The sequence below is a fragment of the Electrophorus electricus genome, chromosome 12 (genome assembly GCF_013358815.1).
Source record: "Electrophorus electricus isolate fEleEle1 chromosome 12, fEleEle1.pri, whole genome shotgun sequence".
Lineage (NCBI taxonomy): Eukaryota > Metazoa > Chordata > Actinopteri > Gymnotiformes > Gymnotidae > Electrophorus > Electrophorus electricus.
The window spans coordinates 11,812,392-11,830,265 of NC_049546.1; the positions used below are offsets into that span (position 1 = coordinate 11,812,392).

General features: G+C 37.0%; 3 protein-coding genes across 4 annotated transcripts; 2 read left to right on the forward strand and 1 right to left on the reverse strand.

Annotated features, from left to right (window-relative positions):
- The first annotated feature begins 3,361 nt into the window (after positions 1–3,361).
- On the forward strand, positions 3,362–4,717 carry LOC113568027 (vacuolar ATPase assembly integral membrane protein vma21-like). Its single transcript, XM_026996189.2, has 3 exons — positions 3,362–3,533; positions 4,144–4,253; positions 4,364–4,717. The coding sequence occupies exons 1-3, from the start codon at positions 3,472–3,474 to the stop codon at positions 4,504–4,506; spliced, it is 315 nt and encodes a 104-aa protein (XP_026851990.1). The 5' UTR covers positions 3,362–3,471; the 3' UTR covers positions 4,507–4,717.
- A 96-nt stretch (positions 4,718–4,813) lies between these two features.
- Positions 4,814–13,594, forward strand: LOC113568025 (RING finger protein 148). The gene is made up of 7 exons (XM_026996186.2): positions 4,814–7,099; positions 9,633–9,877; positions 10,542–10,613; positions 10,720–10,802; positions 11,607–11,694; positions 11,938–12,091; positions 12,403–13,594. Exons 1-7 carry the CDS (start codon positions 6,538–6,540, stop codon positions 12,540–12,542), a joined length of 1,344 nt encoding a protein of 447 aa, XP_026851987.2. The 5' UTR covers positions 4,814–6,537; the 3' UTR covers positions 12,543–13,594.
- LOC113568026 (gap junction alpha-3 protein-like) lies at positions 13,112–17,266 on the reverse strand. Of its 2 annotated transcripts, none has more exons than XM_026996187.2 (2): positions 16,572–17,266; positions 13,112–15,569 (listed from the first exon to the last, which is right to left on the reverse strand). In XM_026996187.2, exon 2 carries the CDS (start codon positions 15,543–15,545, stop codon positions 14,478–14,480), a length of 1,068 nt encoding a protein of 355 aa, XP_026851988.2. In that variant the 5' UTR covers positions 15,546–15,569; positions 16,572–17,266; the 3' UTR covers positions 13,112–14,477. The 2 variants fall into 2 exon arrangements, with proteins under 2 accessions (XP_026851988.2, XP_026851989.2); XM_026996188.2 differs by having other exon boundaries at positions 13,112–15,580.
- Positions 17,267–17,874: the final 608 nt, after the last annotated feature.

A 17,874-nucleotide genomic window follows, 5' to 3' on the forward strand; every position in this document is an offset into this window, starting at 1 on the left:
GCTCAGTGATCCTGACCTCTGGTGGTGTCCTCCTGAGATGGTGTCACACCTGTAAATGCAATTAATGTATCTAAAATTAAACTTCAAAACCCAAACAGAATGCTCACTTTTTAAACCAAAGCTCAAAAATGTTTGTGTACTGTTGTTTTGGGGATATACCTAAACCTGGCAATTAACTGTTGAGTTTATTCCGATGCGTTAGCAGTGAAATCATTAAACATTGTTTGACTCTGACATTTTAGGACTAGAGTCAGGTACCCCCAAACTCATACATATTTATTTCTGGGCAAAATCTTGACTGATGGCAACCCATTCTTGCCTAATCAGTGCTTGGAGTTGATCACAGTTTCTGTGTTTTTGTTTGTCCACCCTCTTTTTGAGGACTGACCATGGGTTTTCTATGGGTTTGAGATCTGGGGAGTTTCCTGGCCATGGACCCAAAATTCCAATATGCTGTTCACCAAGCCACTTGGTTATCACTTTTGCCTTCTGACATGGTGCTCTGTCATGCTGGAAAAAGCATTGTTCATCACCAAATTGCTCCTGGATTGGGAGAAGGTGCTCTTGCAGGATGTTTTGATATCATTCATTATTCATGGTGGTGTTATCAGATAAAATATTGAGCAAACCCACTCCCTTGGATGAGAAGCAACCCCACACATGAATGGTCTCAGGATGCCTCACTGTTGGCATGACAAGATTCGTTATAGCGCTCACCTTTTCTTCTCTGGACAATCATTTGTCCAGATGTCCCAAACAGTTTGAAGGGGGCTTCATCAAAGAAAATAACTTTACCCCAGTCCTCTGCAGTCCAATCCATATACTTCCTGCAGAATGTCTGTCTGTCCTTGACATCTGTCCTTCTTGACACCAAGCCTTCCTACAAAAGCCTTTGGCTCACTGTGCATGCAGATGCACTCACACCTGCCTTCTGCCATTCCTGAGCAATCTCTGCACTTGGTGGTGACCCAATCCCATAGCTGCATACTCTTTAGGAGACGGTCCTGACACTTGCTTGACTTTCTTGGGTGCCCTGAAGCTTTCTCCTTGAAGTTCTTAATGATTCGATAAATGGTTGATTTAGGCGCCATCCTTACAAGCAGCAATGTCCTTGCCTGTGAAGTCATTTTGATGCGATGCAATGATGACTGCATGAGTTTCCTTGGAGGTAACCATGGGTAATATAAAAAAAATTTCAAGCACCACCACCCCTTTTAAAATAATCAGTCTGCTCTTCTAATTAGCAAGACAGAGTGATATCAGCTGCCTTGTCCTTGTAAACACTTTCTCCTGAGCTAACAAAATCACTACATTGTTTACTACATTGAAAGTCTGGGAAATACTTAAAGAAATGCTGGATGTCCTCATATTGAGCCTGCTATGGGGACAAAATCAGAGTCAAAGTGTGTTTTTGTAAATTTCCTTTGTAGGCCAATAGTAATTTACATGCCTGGCTTTAGTTTGATTAATTTGTCTTCTTTTCAATCCTTGGAAAAAAAGTTAAAATTTGGTTACATTTTGTCTAGAAGGTCCAGTGCCTAAATTTAATTAACCCACTGAGCTGTGGCTCTGTATTGGGTGCATGGGTCATTTGTTACTGGCTGCAACAACTGCCAACTACCTCATGGGGGAGTAGTAGCATAACTGCTGAACAACTCTTTTAAATAATATTATGATTATTATTTTTAATACCGTATTTTTCATTTAAGATTTAATTATCGCATTAAAACAATTATATCAGTCTACTGCATCAAGTCTCTGTCTTATTCATATAACAATCTGTCCCATCTTTCTTAGAAAACTCTGTGCTTGCAACAACAGCCTTGATGAAAACACTGTTGCCTTTTCCATCCACCAAAGGGTAGGGTACCTCTGATTTAAGAACAATATGTGACTAATAGTAGATTTATTTTGTGAGTACTGTTCATGTGCTCACTGTTTTCTTCTCTGGTATGGGCAGAGACTAAGGTAGGTGATATTGCATTTAGGCCTATGTATGTGTTTTTGTTTGCTTAACTTGTTTGTTTATTTATCTTATTTGTTTATTATACAAGAAAAAGGTAGTTATATAGACTTTTGAAAAAGCAGAGTTTACCATTTTGCTTTACTGTAGAGTAAAAAAAAAGTATTTGGGAACTGTATCTAAAGACATCTAAAAGGTATTGCCTTAAACTTTAAACCTTTAAAAAACAACAAATTATGACTTTAGAATCTTTGGGGGTAAATGACCCATTATTACTTTAATTCTATTTATGTTTTTTTCTATACTGATTTTTTATCAGTTTCTGTTATGAAAATAACTTTGCTCCAAATGGGATTCAAAGAATAGTTTGCCCCAGAATGGTAATATAACTTAGAACACTAGAGGAAACCATTTAATACAATCTTATTTCTAAAATATTAATCATCTGCAAAGTGATTTAAATCAGATTACCTGTTTTGTAAAATGTACTTCATTTTCTGTAACAAGGAATCATCTACTTGTCTAACTCTTCTGCCATGTTGTTCCATAAATTACGTTTAAATGGGCAAACACATTCTACCACTGCCTTGCAATGCTTTTGTGCTCTATTCACCAATTATGATTCTGCACATTTGAGTGAAACAGAAAGCACCACTCATTTGCCTTGGCTCACAGACAGGAATGGTCTGTTAAGCAGAATAGCACAACCCACACTCTTTTTTTTTTTTTTTTGGTGGAGTGAACAACTGAATGCATCTATATGTCGCCTATCCAGTAACTCGACCAAAAACAAGAATATATAGATTGTGATGTTTTTAATTCATCATCTTAGTGGGCACACACCAGTGGCTTGGCATGAAGTTGTGCACATTTAATACTAAAGCATTTGCTGCATAATGTTATGATTAAGTGAGGCAAATATTACTGCAAATAAGTGTCATAGACAGTGTTTTAGTCAGTTAGTGGTTTTTTTTATTTTATTTCACCTTTTTTTCAATATCACAATTTCAAACATAATAAGCCTTAGATTTGTAAAAGATGCTATTGTTTTGGACATTTCTGACATTTTAAATTTTATTAGATTCAATTAAATATATGATTAAAAGATAGATGCAGCCTAAATTAAATTACATTAGCCTAAATTATACCTGATCATTTTACAGATCATCCAATGCTCCAAAAAGGTTTAAACAAACTAGTTTGTATTAATAAGAGTTGCGTTTTCCATTATACGAAAATTTACCTGCTAAGACTGGGTTGTTTGATAACCATTGTCACATTACAGTAGCGTTACTTTTCCCCCTATCACCTTATCCTTGTGCCACTGTAGCTCAAGAATCATTCACTACTACGATTGTGCCTCCCTCCATTAGAGGGCGCAGTACAAACGGACTACGTGTATAATAGCATCGCTATCATATGACCCATGCGGAAGGACACCAAATTAGCTATCTGAAAACATTTATCTTAGGATCTGGTTAGTATTATTCACGTGGATTTAAAATCTAATGGAGGGGTTTATGAAAACGTCCCTAAACCAAGCATCAGAAACTGCCCCGGATTTCAGAGGGTAAGTTGTTCCCCCTTTGTCCAAATTAAATTTGTCCATAGCGAGCCAACTAAGTTAGCTAACCCAGAAATGCTATTAATCATTGTGTTATAAATGCCCAAAATTCCCTAAATATAATCCTTAATTATCATTGTACTATGATCAGTGTACATTGTGTAGATCAGAACTTGGGAGCTAGAGTCTTCAGTAAACACAACTAAGCTATTTTACATAGTTTATTTATTAAATAAGTGGCGCAGTCAATCAACCTATTTTAAAATACAAATTTTTACTTGACACTTTCATTTATTTTACTTATATAACCTACTGCAGTAATCTTGATTTCATTTGTTCTTAAATATTTAAAGCATTCTTTGGTCTTCAAGTACTGTGGTTCTTGTGGCTTGCCAGGTTGTTTGGTGGTGCTAAGATCAGCTATGTGGGTATTTGTATTTTTCCTGAACGTTTCTAACAGTTTTGACAGGCTTTCTAGACTCCAGATGGAAATGCTGCATCTAGAATCAACTCTAGACCTTTTGTAAACTTTCATGCATAAGCTCCTTATGCAGTGATGCGTCTGGCCAACATGCAACAAAATATGACCTCACTTATTTGTGTTTGTGTATTTCAGGAATGATGGATCCTTGGTGTCTGCTCTTAAAACACTGCTGTTTTTTACCATCTTAATGGTTACACTACCAATAGGATTATATTTTGCATCCAAGGCATACATTTTTGAAGGTACAGATCTGACATTTATGCACACATGCACATCTTTTGGTTACATCAAGGCCTCATACAAGAGACCCTCTGTGAACCACAGAAAATTAACTGCTTTATTCTCTCTCCAGGCTCATTTGAGATGTCCAACACAGATAGCTATTTCTATGCTGCTATTGTAGCAGTTTTGGCAGTGCATGTAGTCCTAGCCCTTTTTGTTTATGTAGCCTGGACGGAAGGTTCATCACAGAGGAGGAAAGGCAAGCATGATTAAACTCAGATGGCAGAAGTAAAACGGAGTTCATCCATATGGCCATGCCGGCCTTTAATGTCAGAGAGGAGGATGAAAGTTTCAAGTTAACGGTAGCATTACGATTGAGTTCATTTATGTGGATTTTATTCCATTTTTTTTGTACTGTAGTCATGTTCAAATGTATGGGGACCTGTGCAGTAAAATGTCAATCAGTTCTAATCTGAGAATCCCACAAGCCTTTCTTGTTTTTATTAAACTGTTTTATGCTGTAGGTGAAAGCATTTTAAAGTTCTGAAATAATATGCCATAAAATAACATGTCACCACATTTTATACTCACAAAAGGTATTAGGCAATCAAATGTCTAAGCTGTTAGCTAGCTAACTAAGTAAAATAAAGATAAATATGCGATATGAATAATGCATAGACTACCCGTCGAGTGCGTAAACTAACGACACAACACGCATAACGTTGGACACCTCGGAGTATACCCGTTTCTTCTTACCTCCTTGTTGTGCTTGGTAATTTTGCTTTCTACCAAGCATGTCGTATCCACCCTTCGCAGCGATGTAAAAAAGCAACACGAAGTTAAGAAAACAAATTAAGTACCACAACTAGACTGTAATGGTACGTTATACACAAGTTTGTACCGAACTGTTCTGTTATTGGATATGACATATATTTATTAAAATAGGTCGAACAAAAACGAATTCCGTAAAACGTTTTGGCACGTCTCAGGATGTATGAAGGAGAAAGAAGGATTTCTAACGAGATATCAAGGAGGACGGAGGACGCGCTCGATCATCCTATTCCGTAATTTAGATGTTGTTAGGCTGTTTTCCTCCCCGCTCATGGAGACAAACTCATTTATGAAGCCTAAGACACCAAGTCACAGTTTGCGCGGCCTGTGGCAAACCTCTTGGGAATCGAAGTTAATAAATGACTGTGGTACGTGCATACACCCGCTATTATTTGGCATAATATGCTTATTTATGTTTTTATTATTTATCGATTGTAATGATAATATACTGATTAAAAAAGATTATTATTATAATCAAGTATTTTTCAGGTTTTCATACTCAGTTGCAATGCATCTGGTGAGTTTCGATGCCCCCAAATAGCCCTACCCCGAAAATAAAACTGGTGAAGTAACTGGCTGTGGAAAACCTTGGAACTTATATTTGAATTTCATTTTAAGTAACATGGATTGCACAGCAAAAAGAAATGATCCGGGCATTGGCGGTTTGTTGTGTTATTGACTTGGCAGCGGGCTTCTCAAAAGTCCCCAAAATTCCGACTTATTACTGTTATAATGTATGATAAAATATTCCCCACCATTTTGTTGATTGAGATAAATAAATTAATTAATCATGAGGAAATTAGTAAAGTGTCTTATGTATGCTTTATGTATTGAATCAAGTCAAAGTTTTAAAAGGTCATTTATTTATTTATTTATTTATTTGTTTGTTTGTTTGTTTGTTTGTTTGTCTGCAATTCCCACTATTGTTACACAGAATCTGACTATCAAGAATAGGCCACTGTCTGGCATTATAAAAGGAAAAATGTAGGTAAATCAGGGCAGTATTAAAATGCCCTCTTCTGGGGGTGTTTCTGATATGTAACAATGATTGATTTAATCCCCCAGTAAAATTGGGGGATTTAACCACCCCCCAACAAACTACATTTTGCTCTAAAGCTCAAATCGACTTCCTGTTATCAGTTCTGTCTTGAAATGCAGCAGTGATGTTTACTTACGTGTTAGCTATCACTAGCCACACTAAACATGTAGTACTATTCTCTGGTCTTTTACCAGGTGATTCAAGATGAAAATATGGTGTATCTTATGGTCTGGGATGTATGCAGAGATGTATGCCCGTTGACTGCCATCCAGTATTTAAATCCAAAAATGTCATTACTATTATAATGCTATAAATGTAATGAATGTTTTTGATATTGTTCTTTAGAGGGATTTCATTGTTTTATACCCATGAGGAAAAGGTAGGGCACAACCCTTTTAAAAGAATACAATCTTAACCAGTGTTCAAGGTCCAGGATGATAAGACCAGCTCCAACTGACGTAGAGCAATCTTGCATTACAACAGGGAGAGATCTGATTACAATTAATGGCAGGTACAGAGAGGCACTGCACAGTGTAGCAAAGAACAGAAGGGTTTTTTACCAGCTCTGGAAAAAAATGACAAAGGACCTTACAGGAATGCAGTGTTTGACTTGGGCCTGGCTGGTGTTATGGATTTTCCAGTTTCAGCTTCATCCAGGGGCCTCTATAATCATCTGGACCGCTAATGTGGAGGTCAGCTACATCAGCACTGGGACCAACCAAACTGTAATAAATACATGTAAATGTGGCATTTATGGTCTCGACTCACCCTTGCAACGGGCCTTTGGATCCGTCGTGCTTCCCAGTCCCGATCCACTGGCCTGCTTTTCGAATATTTCATTCACTGTCACCCAGCAGCCTTGGATAGCTCTCATCAAAAGAGGGAACTGTAGCCATGCTGAAAAAATCCGAGCCGCCCAGGAAGAAGGAGCCTCGGCAGTAGTTATCTACAATGTTGATGGGACTGGCAACGAGACAAGTACGATGTCCCATCCAGGTAGGATTATCTTCTTTTGTAAATTAGTGCTGTGATGAGGTGGAATATGAATAGCTCTTTCACACCAAGTCTGAGCTATTTACATAATTGACACTTTCCAGTTCAGAGAAACCTGAGAGCTACAAGCAGAAACATTTAAATGAATATTCAATGTAATCTTATTGGATAAACACTGTTTTGTGGTTTTGCAGTTGTCTTCTCCATCTGTCTCTAATGTAATCAACTCATTACACTCTATAAATAGCTGTCTTTGTCCTGTATGTTGCTCTGTGCTGTAATTCTCATAGATTAAGCCCTTATTGTAATACAGGCATTGCACAGCTGCTACACAGCTTCATAGATTTAACTTCATGAAGGCAGGGTCCACACAGTCCAGTTCTTTTACTTAATACTGTAATACATTATCTTCACTGTGAATGCTGAGTCACATTATTTGTTAGGGAGGTTCTGTTTTGAAAGGTTAATTCATACATCCAGCTAATTCATAATAGACGCAAATTTCCATCAAGGCATTACTGAAGAGTAATATTGAAATAACAATGAATTAATTATTGAAAAGTAACAATGAAATAACATGTATTTAAGTGCTTCAATGGGCTCTACTCTGACAGAAATGTATAATAATTATGTACAAATAAAAGGAAATAAAAAGGATACAATCCAACCACATACAACCATATATAACCTTTGTATATATTTTAAGTATTTTGTTCTCTTGGTTTCACATACGACAAAATAATGTCCATAACAGTATTCAGTTAGGGTATTGGGAGGAGTAAGATGCTTTAAAAATTATTTTAGTGCCAGCTATTGGGACAAAAATAGTTAAAAATGTGCTGCCTTCCAAAATGTTAAGGCTGACACAGTGAAGTGGGTGAAATGCTTAGCTGAATAAGGACAGTCTGGGATACTGTGTACCTAATGTAAAGTCCCTTTTGGCTGCTTTTGATGACCATCTAAACTCCATATCTCATGACGTGTTCAGTGTGGCTTTGGAAGGAAGATAAGGTTCCATATTCAAAGCAGGTTATCAGCTGTATATTTGTACCAGTAAATGAAATGCCACCAACTTATCCAGAGCCAAAGGTGGCCTCCGCACAGCTACCTAAGACCTAATTATACAGCAAGACCTGACTGGTGGTTAATCATTTTCCTCAGTAAAATGGGATACACTGAATTCCAGGACATTTATCCCATTTGCTTCAGAGACCTTTAAAAGTGCTCCAGAGGATTCGCCATATTTGTGTTTCTCAATTATCAGATTTCCAACTTGGTTAGTATACTTGTTTGTCTTAATTTTGAGTCTTTCATTTGAATGGCTCCTATGATGATGTGAGGCCTTGCAGAGGCATGTGTATTTTATCCTTCAAAATAGTCCACTAATTTTCCACATAGCTGGAGGCCATTAATAATTAATGTGATAATGTAATACATTACATTTGAGCACATTTTTGCATGAGTTATGAAGTTATGAAATCTGAAAAAGAAGTTGACATATTACTATTAGGAGAGTTCAATAATTCTTACAGTGAACACATACTTCTTATATAGTGTATAGTGGGAAGCCGTATGGATAAAGCATGAGAGAGAGGGCTTTGCTTGTCCTTGGATAAAGTGTTTTTTTATTCTCTCATTTTATTCCCAAGTTATTTTAACATCTATCTTTTTTCCTTTTTATGTTTTACTTTATTTTGCTTTTATTCAACATGTAAAGCACTATGTAAACGTGTTTTAAGGGTGCTATATAAATCTACTTATTCCCATTATTATTAGTAGCAGTAGCAATAGTAGTAATATTATATTTTTCGATGGGACAATTTCATAATGAAATCATAAAATATACCTTGCACATGTACTCTGAGCATATGTATGGTCATGAGCACAAATTAGACTTCATAAATAGGCTGAGGAAAAATAACCATAAGCCTGTTTTATTAAGTCCTAGATCAGTGTCTCTTTTTATGACCCAATTCAGAGCTACTTATTTATCATATACATATTTGACATGGTCTAATAAATGCTCACATTTTTATCTAGATTGTACAGCATTTATAAGCATAAAGGTTTGATGATTGACATTACCTTTCACATTTTTATTAGTTTTGTCATTGCATAGTCACTGCATACAGTTTTCTTGATTAAAGAAACCTTTCAATGGCTAAGAGATCATGAAGAATTGCCTGACCCTACCATGGTGTTTATTTTACAATTTGCAAAGTGGTAACATCGCAAATAAATTATTAAGGTTTTGCTAGACCACTCTGTTGGTTCTCTGTTACTTATTATTCTGGTATGAATGGCCGGAATAAGAAAGTGCCACAAGCTTCATTATATGAATACGCCTTCTAATATAACACAATGCATGTATTTGGTACCTACTCTGAGTATGAGAAGCAAATGTTTATTTAGTAGCTGCTTCTCAAGCCTCTATTGATCTGCTGCACTACCAGCAGAATTGCTGTTTTAATCCTACTCTCCCAAGCAAATCTAGATACTTTCATGTGTTCCACATGTTGTGTACTTTATCCCACAGGAACTGGCAGTACAGTGGCCATCATGATTGGTAATGTCCTGGGAACAGAAATTGCCAACCTGATCAAGAGTGGAACAGAAGTCTACATGGATATAAAAGTGGCTGGTCCACACGGGCCAGTCAGCCCTTTGTGGATCTATATAATGTCTTTCACCTTCTTTGCAATAACAGTCATTATTCTGAGCTACTTCATCGTCATAGTCTTTAAGCGCCTATACAGGAACCAGCAGCTTCGGATCCAGCAGGTTAGGCATTTACTGGATACATTTGACCCACTAAGATCAGTTACGCTCCTTTGGAGCTCACTCAGGAGATCAGTTTCAGAGGTCTGTCCAGCTACCAGATCAAGCCTGAGCTTCTCATTAATGAATTGATCTTCTTTCTGGATTTCTGTTTTTCCACTGCCATTTCTCTACCAGCTCTAACAGTAATTAATCAGACATCAGTACACAAGTAGAAGAAAAAACGTTTTACATACAAAAATGCTTGGAGTAAAATCCACACTTTAGGAATAACAACACTCTTGTATGTATATAGTTTTTTTTCTGGCTGAGACAAAAGGTTTACCTCTTGCAATAAACGTTTCAATGTTTTAAGTTGGGCAGGGATGTGTGTATGTGTGTGGGGGGGCAGTTAACAACTTTTGTTTAGGTGTAAATTGCGATGTTCCTTACTGAAGGTTATGCATTAGTTACAGTCAAATCAGCTTTTTAAATAAACCTGCTTCCTTCTTTTTTGTCAGAATGGGATTTCATTTTGTCCCACTCCCCCCATGACCCCCCCCCCCCCATATTACAGTCTTATTAGAATATATTTTAACATGTTGATACTTCAGGAAAAACTGAATTAAACTGTCACAAACACCAGAAAAGATGACACAAAACAATCCTTTTTCAATCATATTTACAGAGGGAACTTAAAAAAGTGGCTGAGAAAGCTATTGCCAAGTTACAAGTTCGGACTCTGCGGCGAACTGATCCGGTATTGTGTAACAGACATTATTTCTAAATCATTTATTGTAAAAAACAAAACAAAAACAACAACAGTTAAGGGCATGTGTAGAAATTACTATTGTTTGTCTTGACAGGAAATTGAAGCAGAAGACTACAGCTGTGCTGTTTGTATAGACTCCTTCAAGAGGGGCGATGTTGTAACAAATCTACCTTGCAGGTATATGAATATGAACAGACATGTAAAACATTAAGAGAGACTTGTCTGGATACAGACTTAGCCTAGTCTACAATAAAAAATACAAAAGCTGAAAAATACAACACCTGACCTCTGCAACAAATGCAGCCCATGTAAAATGTATCCCATTACAAATCATCATTGAAATATTTTGTTTTCTTCTGTCACGTTATGTCGGCACACACTCCAATACTGTCCCATACATCTCTGGACTAGTAATTGTTTACAAAAATGTCCAGCAGGTTCATTTTATCATTGTCTGCAGGCAATGGATATTTTGTAGTTTTATCAAAATAGCTCCACTTTAGAATAGTTATTGGAGTTGGACTGGGGTTAAAAGAGACACCATACAACAAGGACTTGTATATTCATATATATTTTCAGAGACTTGTTCAGTTTATACTCTTCTCTTGTATAAACAATCTTATTTGATTTATTAACCTCCATTCCTTCTGCTTGTTTTATTTCCCGTTTTAATTATCTGTATCTGTTTCCCTTCCTTTCTGGCAGTATGTGAAATTGAATCATTTTAAATGCAAATCTTCTGTCAGTAGTGAATATTATAAATATATATTGCTGTAATTTCTGTAATGGATCACATGATGACATCTCATAAACCTTGTGATGTTTCACAGGGAGTTCCAAGGACTCTTGGATGACTGTGTCACTGAATTGTGTGTGACAAACTAATAAGAATATATAGTGTGTGACAATGATTTTCTAGCTTTATGGGGACTGTTATGTTGACTTTTCAACCTAAACTATGTCCCTTTATTCCATTTCAAGACATGTCTTCCATAAGACCTGCATTGAACCATGGCTATTGGAACACCATACCTGCCCCATGTGTAAATATGATATTTTAAAAGGCGAGGTAAGTTTTGTTGTAGATTTACTGTTGTTATAATAGTTTTTTGTAGCTTAATTTTGACACAGTTTCTCAGTACGTACTTTATTTATAAGCCCAAACATTGGAAACATTTGTAATGTGTCATTGTAACTGCAGTCCAGAGGTCGTACATAACTTACCTCGTGCTGCACTGTTCTGTAAGCATTTTAACACACAGTTAAGCAATTGTTTATGTTTGTTGCACAATGTCACTGTCTTATTCTGAAGGTTGGGGTGGAAGCTGGCCAAGCGTCCTCCTTGCCACCAGCAGATGTCAGGTTTTATCCAAGCACTGTGACTGGGTCCCTGCCTGCCACAGCAGATGCACTCACATTACATCATACCGATACCTGGCTAAGCTTAGACATTCAGGCCCCTGAAGGTAAGATGGTCCAAAAATATTTTTATTCACCTTACTACACAATCATGTGTGATTTCTCAAACACTGACGTCCATGTGACCTACCTCCTTTTAAAACGGATAATGTTCTGTTATAAATTTGTTTGTTTATATTTCACACACACACTGACCTGTCTGGTGTGACTGTATGGTACATTTACACTGACTGACTGATCTTGCCAGCAACCTTATGCCATTAACAGAGTAAACAGAAGTGTCAGCTCACAGTGCTGAAATGTTTACTGAAGAGCACTGACGTGTCTGATGTCAAATATTTTTACCTCATGATATCAGCTGCCATTCAGGTGTCAGATCCTATTTATGAAGACTTGGATACCAGGAAAAAGGAACATGTCTATGAGAATCCAACATTTGAGCAGGAACAACAGTGCTCTGACCATCAGGGCATTAACTGTCAAACACATCAAATGTAGATTTTATTTGCACGATGTTAAGTACCACTTAAGTCTTTGAGGTATAATCCGTGTAAGAAAAAAAGGTCTCTGTGTACACACAATGTATATTGGACACAGAAATTAGGAGTTCTTGCAACTAACAGATTGAAATAATCAACTGTAACAGCAATGATGATGTTCATTTCAAAGACTTCCAAAAACAAAGATTGGTAGATTGTTAAATGGGTTTGACAGCTTGCTTGAAACAATACATACTTCAAAGGTTTTTGATTTTTTATCTTGAGATTTTCTGTTTCATGACTGTGCTCAGTTTACTTTATTTTTGTGTACTCAGTACTTTATTGTTCATAGGATTGATAGATTCTAAGAATCTATGGATGATTGTGCATATTTATGAAGTATTGAATCAAATTCTGTGACAATTTTCTTCACTCAGTATGTAAAAGGGGCCAAATATTAAATCATATATTGTGTTATTATGCATATTAAATATTGCTACATCAGTTGGCCTGTAACACTATAAAAATAAACAATAAACACATTTTAAAAATAATTTTGCACTTATTTTTAAACAGAGGTCAACACAGTTCGCATAAATTGAATGTTTATTTCTCCCTTTGCAACACAGCTGTAAACCTAAGACCAATCTCTTGATATGTCAAAATATTTATTTAAAGCAGGTGACCTCTTAATGAAAATATCTTCAGACAAGCCTGTGACCACAGGCCATTCATACTCACATTTATTCTCTTGCCAGCAGGTCTGTACTAAACAAGGGTAATGTGAATGGAGCACAATATAGATTTATTAAATACAACAGCTACTGTGCACACCAGGTGAGCAGATTTGTATAATCTACTGTGTTTTGTACACTGTTGATTTTGGGGAGCATGTCATGTGTAGCATTTTGTTTCCCTTGCAGTAGTTGGAAGCTAATTATAGTTCTGGATAGGGGATCTTTGAAGTAGACAAAGTCAGCAGAGGAGTTACAAGCTGGTATGTGACTTAGAAATGGTTGAGAAGACTTCTAATTTTAACCCTTTAGACCAATTGGCCCTTTCCTCAGAGCAGAGAAGAGATACCAAGTCTAAAAAGGGTTATGCAACATACGTATGCCTTAGTTTTAGATTATGAATTGTATATGCCCAAATTAGACTTAACTTTCATGTCCAATCTCCAAATAAACTTTATATATCTTTCAACAATCAGAGCTGTTAATGGTGAAATGGTACAAAACGGTTTTCCTGATTGTAGGAAATTGTAGGAAAGTTTTAAAAAAGGAAGTGGATTTCATGTTCATTTTTTTTTTTTTCCAGTTGGTTTATGAATTGCTTTAGCTCCTTTAACCAAGTTGGAGAATTCCATAAAGCTTCTGATCTGCATTGTAGCTCAAAGTGCAACCAGGGATTTTCATTCCAACTATAAATAAACCAGGAGTGCAAATGTTTATATAAATTCATATATAAACCAGGAACTTTGCAGACTGTATAGAAAGAATCTCTTTAAAGATAGAATGAAAATGATGGTCTAGTTGTTTGTTCTATGATGGATCCTTAAGTGCATTATTAATTAGGCATTTGTAATGATCTTAAAAGGCCCTTTAAAACTTATATATTGTAATGAAACTGAGAAAGTGGGCTTTCAATATTTTTGTTAATCAGATCCTTTTAAAATGCCATAGGCATGTAAACAACATAATAGTATAAATAAAAAAATGTCACAAAGCCTCTACTAGACTTGGAAGAACTGCAGAGTTTATAGCATCTTGCAGTTCACTGTAGCATATGTAAAAGTTGTAAAACTATTTGAGGGCTTTTGGAGAAAGAAATCACACAATAAAACTTAACAAATGAAGCAGGACTTCATATTGTCCCATCATGGAATCCTAAAATTGACTTTTAGTCATAAAATCATTTTAACATTTAGGAGCCTTAAAGAGCAGAATCAGATCTATCAGATCCTCAGATCATCTACTCTAATTTTGTTTGCCAGCTTGGCGGTTCGGATGACCCTGCTCTGTTGATCACCAGACAATCCAGGTGACAAACCCAAAACCTTGCTTGCTTTCAGATTACATTCCTCTGGTTTACCATTCCTCTCAACTGCAGAGTTTTCCTTATTCTGCTTATAGACAGCTTTGCTGTTGTATGGAAGAAAAGAGTCTGGATCACCAGCTTGGGAAACATTGTATCCAGGGGCAGGCTGATATGATGCCTGGTGCCCATGGAAATAGTTATAACTGGGCCCAAATGGATCAGTTGCTTCACTGGGCGCCTTAGATGATGGCTCAGGTGGCAGCTCAGCCTTCCTGTAAGATATGCCCTGGCGGCATTTGGTGAAGCCCAAGTGATACATTTCCACCAGATTAAGAAGAAGTGATAGGCATGCCACTGCCAGCATAAAGATGATGAAAATAGTCTTCTCGGTTGGCCTGGAGATGTAGCAGTTCACCGGATTTGGGCAAGGGGGCCGGTCGCATGTGTAGAGAGGTTTGAGGTCAAACCCATACAAGAAGTATTGTGCGACTATGAAGCCAACCTCAAACAAGGTCTTGAAAATAATGTTGAAGACGTAGGTCCGTAGGATGTCACCCTGGAGACGGATGTGGCCTTGCTCGTCACGTAGTGGGGCCATCTTGGTCTTGCCATTGACAATAAGAGGCTGCTTGTCCCCCTGCTGGGAGAGCTCCTTCTCCTTCTGCTTCTGTTTCTCCTCCATGCGCACCAGAAGCAAGATGTGGCCTAGGTAAACAAGTGTGGGTGTGGACACGAAAATAATTTGCAGCACCCAGAAGCGGATATGCGAGATGGGGAATGTCTTGTCGTAGCAGACATTCTGGCAGCCAGGCTGCTTGGTGTCACAGGTGAAGCCAGACTGTTCATCACCCCAGACCTTCTCAGCAGCTGTACCCAGGACCAGGATGCGGAAGATGAAGAGGACAGTCAGCCACACTTTACCCACCACGGTGGAATGTTCCTGGGCACTCTCGAGCAGCTTCCCCAGCAGGCTCCAGTCTCCCATTGTGGCTTGTGCTTTGGCCCAGTCCTGCACATTATCTGGATATTAAAGTGTGCAACAGTATGGTGGCCATGGTGGAGCTTTTAAAATTTTCTTTAAATAAAAAACCTCAATTGATTGCAAGAGTCTATAATATTTGAATTTTTTTTAACCTCAGGAGACATTAAACCATTATGTACTTATGAAAACTGACACACAAGTCATTCATGTCTAAAAGCTCCCTCTTATCATGTTACCAGTGGAGCTAGTTTTAAACATAACAAAACCTAACTCTGTATTGAGCAGTAGTCAAGAGACAATTTCTGATTTCACCAATATAATCTAATATGCCTAGCAAATGACTGCAAAACAGTTATGATTTTCCCTTTTCTGTTTTTTTCATAAATATTTATTTCAATGTCAAATTTGAGTGACCTCTCAAATTAATATACATAAACTAACAGTGATCTCGCCAGTATTCCAGCAGAGAAAGCCTGACATTTGGTAAAATTAATGTATTTTTCATAAGTGTAACCTTTTAAACAAAAATAATTCTATAAACAGAAACTTTCAATCTCATGACTAAGTTGTTAAAGCAAGTGTTACAGTAATACTTGGAGACAGTCACAAAAAATGTTTGCGATATATATTCAAACAGTTAAAACAGAAGCGCGTTATCTCTAAAACAGGAGAAGTAGTCAGTCAGCTCAGTACTTTAGTCAGTCAGTAGTCAGCTCTTTATCATAGCACTGGCAAAAGCCAGTATAGCTATAGCAAGTCACAAATAGCTTGGCTCATATTGAGACATTAAATATCCAGCCACATCTTTTAAAGGTTGGCAAGACATAAATCCAGTTGTTTGCATTGCTGTGATAGTTACATTAAATATTTTAGACAGTACAAGAGACATCATCTGTGTCAAAACTAGTGGTGCTATGAAGTGCCTTTAGCTGTTCATTTCTATCCTGTTTAGGCCCTGAGTAAACACAGAATTTTTTTTAGATCAGTGCTTTCCTAATGAGTGAGAGTTGTACAAATAAAGTAGCCAACCTTGTCAATGAACACATCTCCAGTGGTAGAAGAGGAGCCATATGCATGGATCCATGTGGGTCAGCCACACAGGCCCCACTCTCAGGCCCATGTCAGAGCAATATCCTTGAATGGGAATGAAATTCCGGACTGCCTATGGCCACGGATCCAATCGTGATACATCAATTCCGTTTTTTCCTGTCCATGGCGAGGGAGCGTTGCCTGTTCACTTGCGGCGATCCCGACCTGTTGAAAATGCTGCCAAAGAGGGCTTCTGCTGGCCCTCTCCTCTGTCTCCCCAGGGTTAAATTTGGCATGGGGCACACGCTCTAATGTAAACTATCAGGCCCAGCACTTGCTTGTTACTTGAAGTGACAGGGCAGGGAGCCAATGAGACACCCACAAAGTGACCCAAGGGCAAGGCTAAATATAGTGTTAGGATCGCTCCTATCATGGGAGAGTTGAGCTGGAAGAGCACAGCCATTTGAGCCCTGAAGACATTGATGGAAATCTTAACCATGGCAGTACTTCACAATGTTGTGGTTGTGCTGTAGATTATATCACAAATTTATTCCATGCCCATTTTGATTTGAGGCTCTTTTCTTATTCTGATATTCTTTACTTCATAAATGTGAAACAACTGTGAGCACTGCCTAAGAGGCAACTCTTTAGCAAGTAATGTAAAGACAAATAAGAAGGCATATTTCATTCATGTTATTGAGACATAGACAATAAGCAAAATGTTGTTATTGCTATATATATGCTGAGGATGTTAGTCTAAAAACAATCACGCATGTTAGGAAAATAACATTGCGTAAAGACTGAAAAGACAATTTAAATGTCCTTGAATTTTATTCAGTACTTTTACTTTTCAGAACTTTTTATATTTACAACTTTAGCTGAATTAAATTTCTTTTCATTTTCATACATTTCAAGGTTTTATCATGAGAAGAAATAAGCAGCTCTAATCAATTCAATAAATATCCACAATAAAAATGTTATTTTGCAAACATGCCAGTATATAAATACATAAATCAAGTATATTTGATTGTGTGGCTCTTTTATTGTTTAAGTTAATACTCTAAAAAAATGTAGTTCTTATTTTTATGTGAAAACCTGTAAACATGTAATGTTTATTTTGAAAGATACAGAACACTTATGTATAGAGCCTATTCTTATGTTTAAACAAAATTGTTTATTTATTTATTAATTACTAATTTTGTTACATTTGCAGGCAAAGATTATGCTCAAATTGTGTTTAAAATCCTGCCTAATTATATATATATATGACTCATGATTTGATGGTAATGAGGTACTCTACATT

What these genes read in the sequence shown, in the direction of transcription:
- LOC113568027 (XM_026996189.2), top strand. Translation starts at nt 3,472, where the DNA reads ATGGAGGGGTTTATGAAAACGTCCCTAAACCAAGCATCAGAAACTGCC. An exon ending in ACTGCCCCGGATTTCAGAGG is followed by an intron (nt 3,534 to 4,143) that starts GTAAGTTGTTCC and finishes TGTGTATTTCAG; the next exon opens with GAATGATGGATCCTTGGTGT. An exon ending in CAAGGCATACATTTTTGAAG is followed by an intron (nt 4,254 to 4,363) that starts GTACAGATCTGA and finishes TTCTCTCTCCAG; the next exon opens with GCTCATTTGAGATGTCCAAC.
- LOC113568025 (XM_026996186.2), top strand. Translation starts at nt 6,538, where the DNA reads ATGATAAGACCAGCTCCAACTGACGTAGAGCAATCTTGCATTACAACA. An exon ending in AGCAGCTTCGGATCCAGCAG is followed by an intron (nt 9,878 to 10,541) that starts GTTAGGCATTTA and finishes TCATATTTACAG; the next exon opens with AGGGAACTTAAAAAAGTGGC. An exon ending in GTAACAAATCTACCTTGCAG is followed by an intron (nt 10,803 to 11,606) that starts GTATATGAATAT and finishes TTCCATTTCAAG; the next exon opens with ACATGTCTTCCATAAGACCT.
- LOC113568026 (XM_026996187.2), bottom strand. Translation starts at nt 15,545, where the DNA reads ATGGGAGACTGGAGCCTGCTGGGGAAGCTGCTCGAGAGTGCCCAGGAA.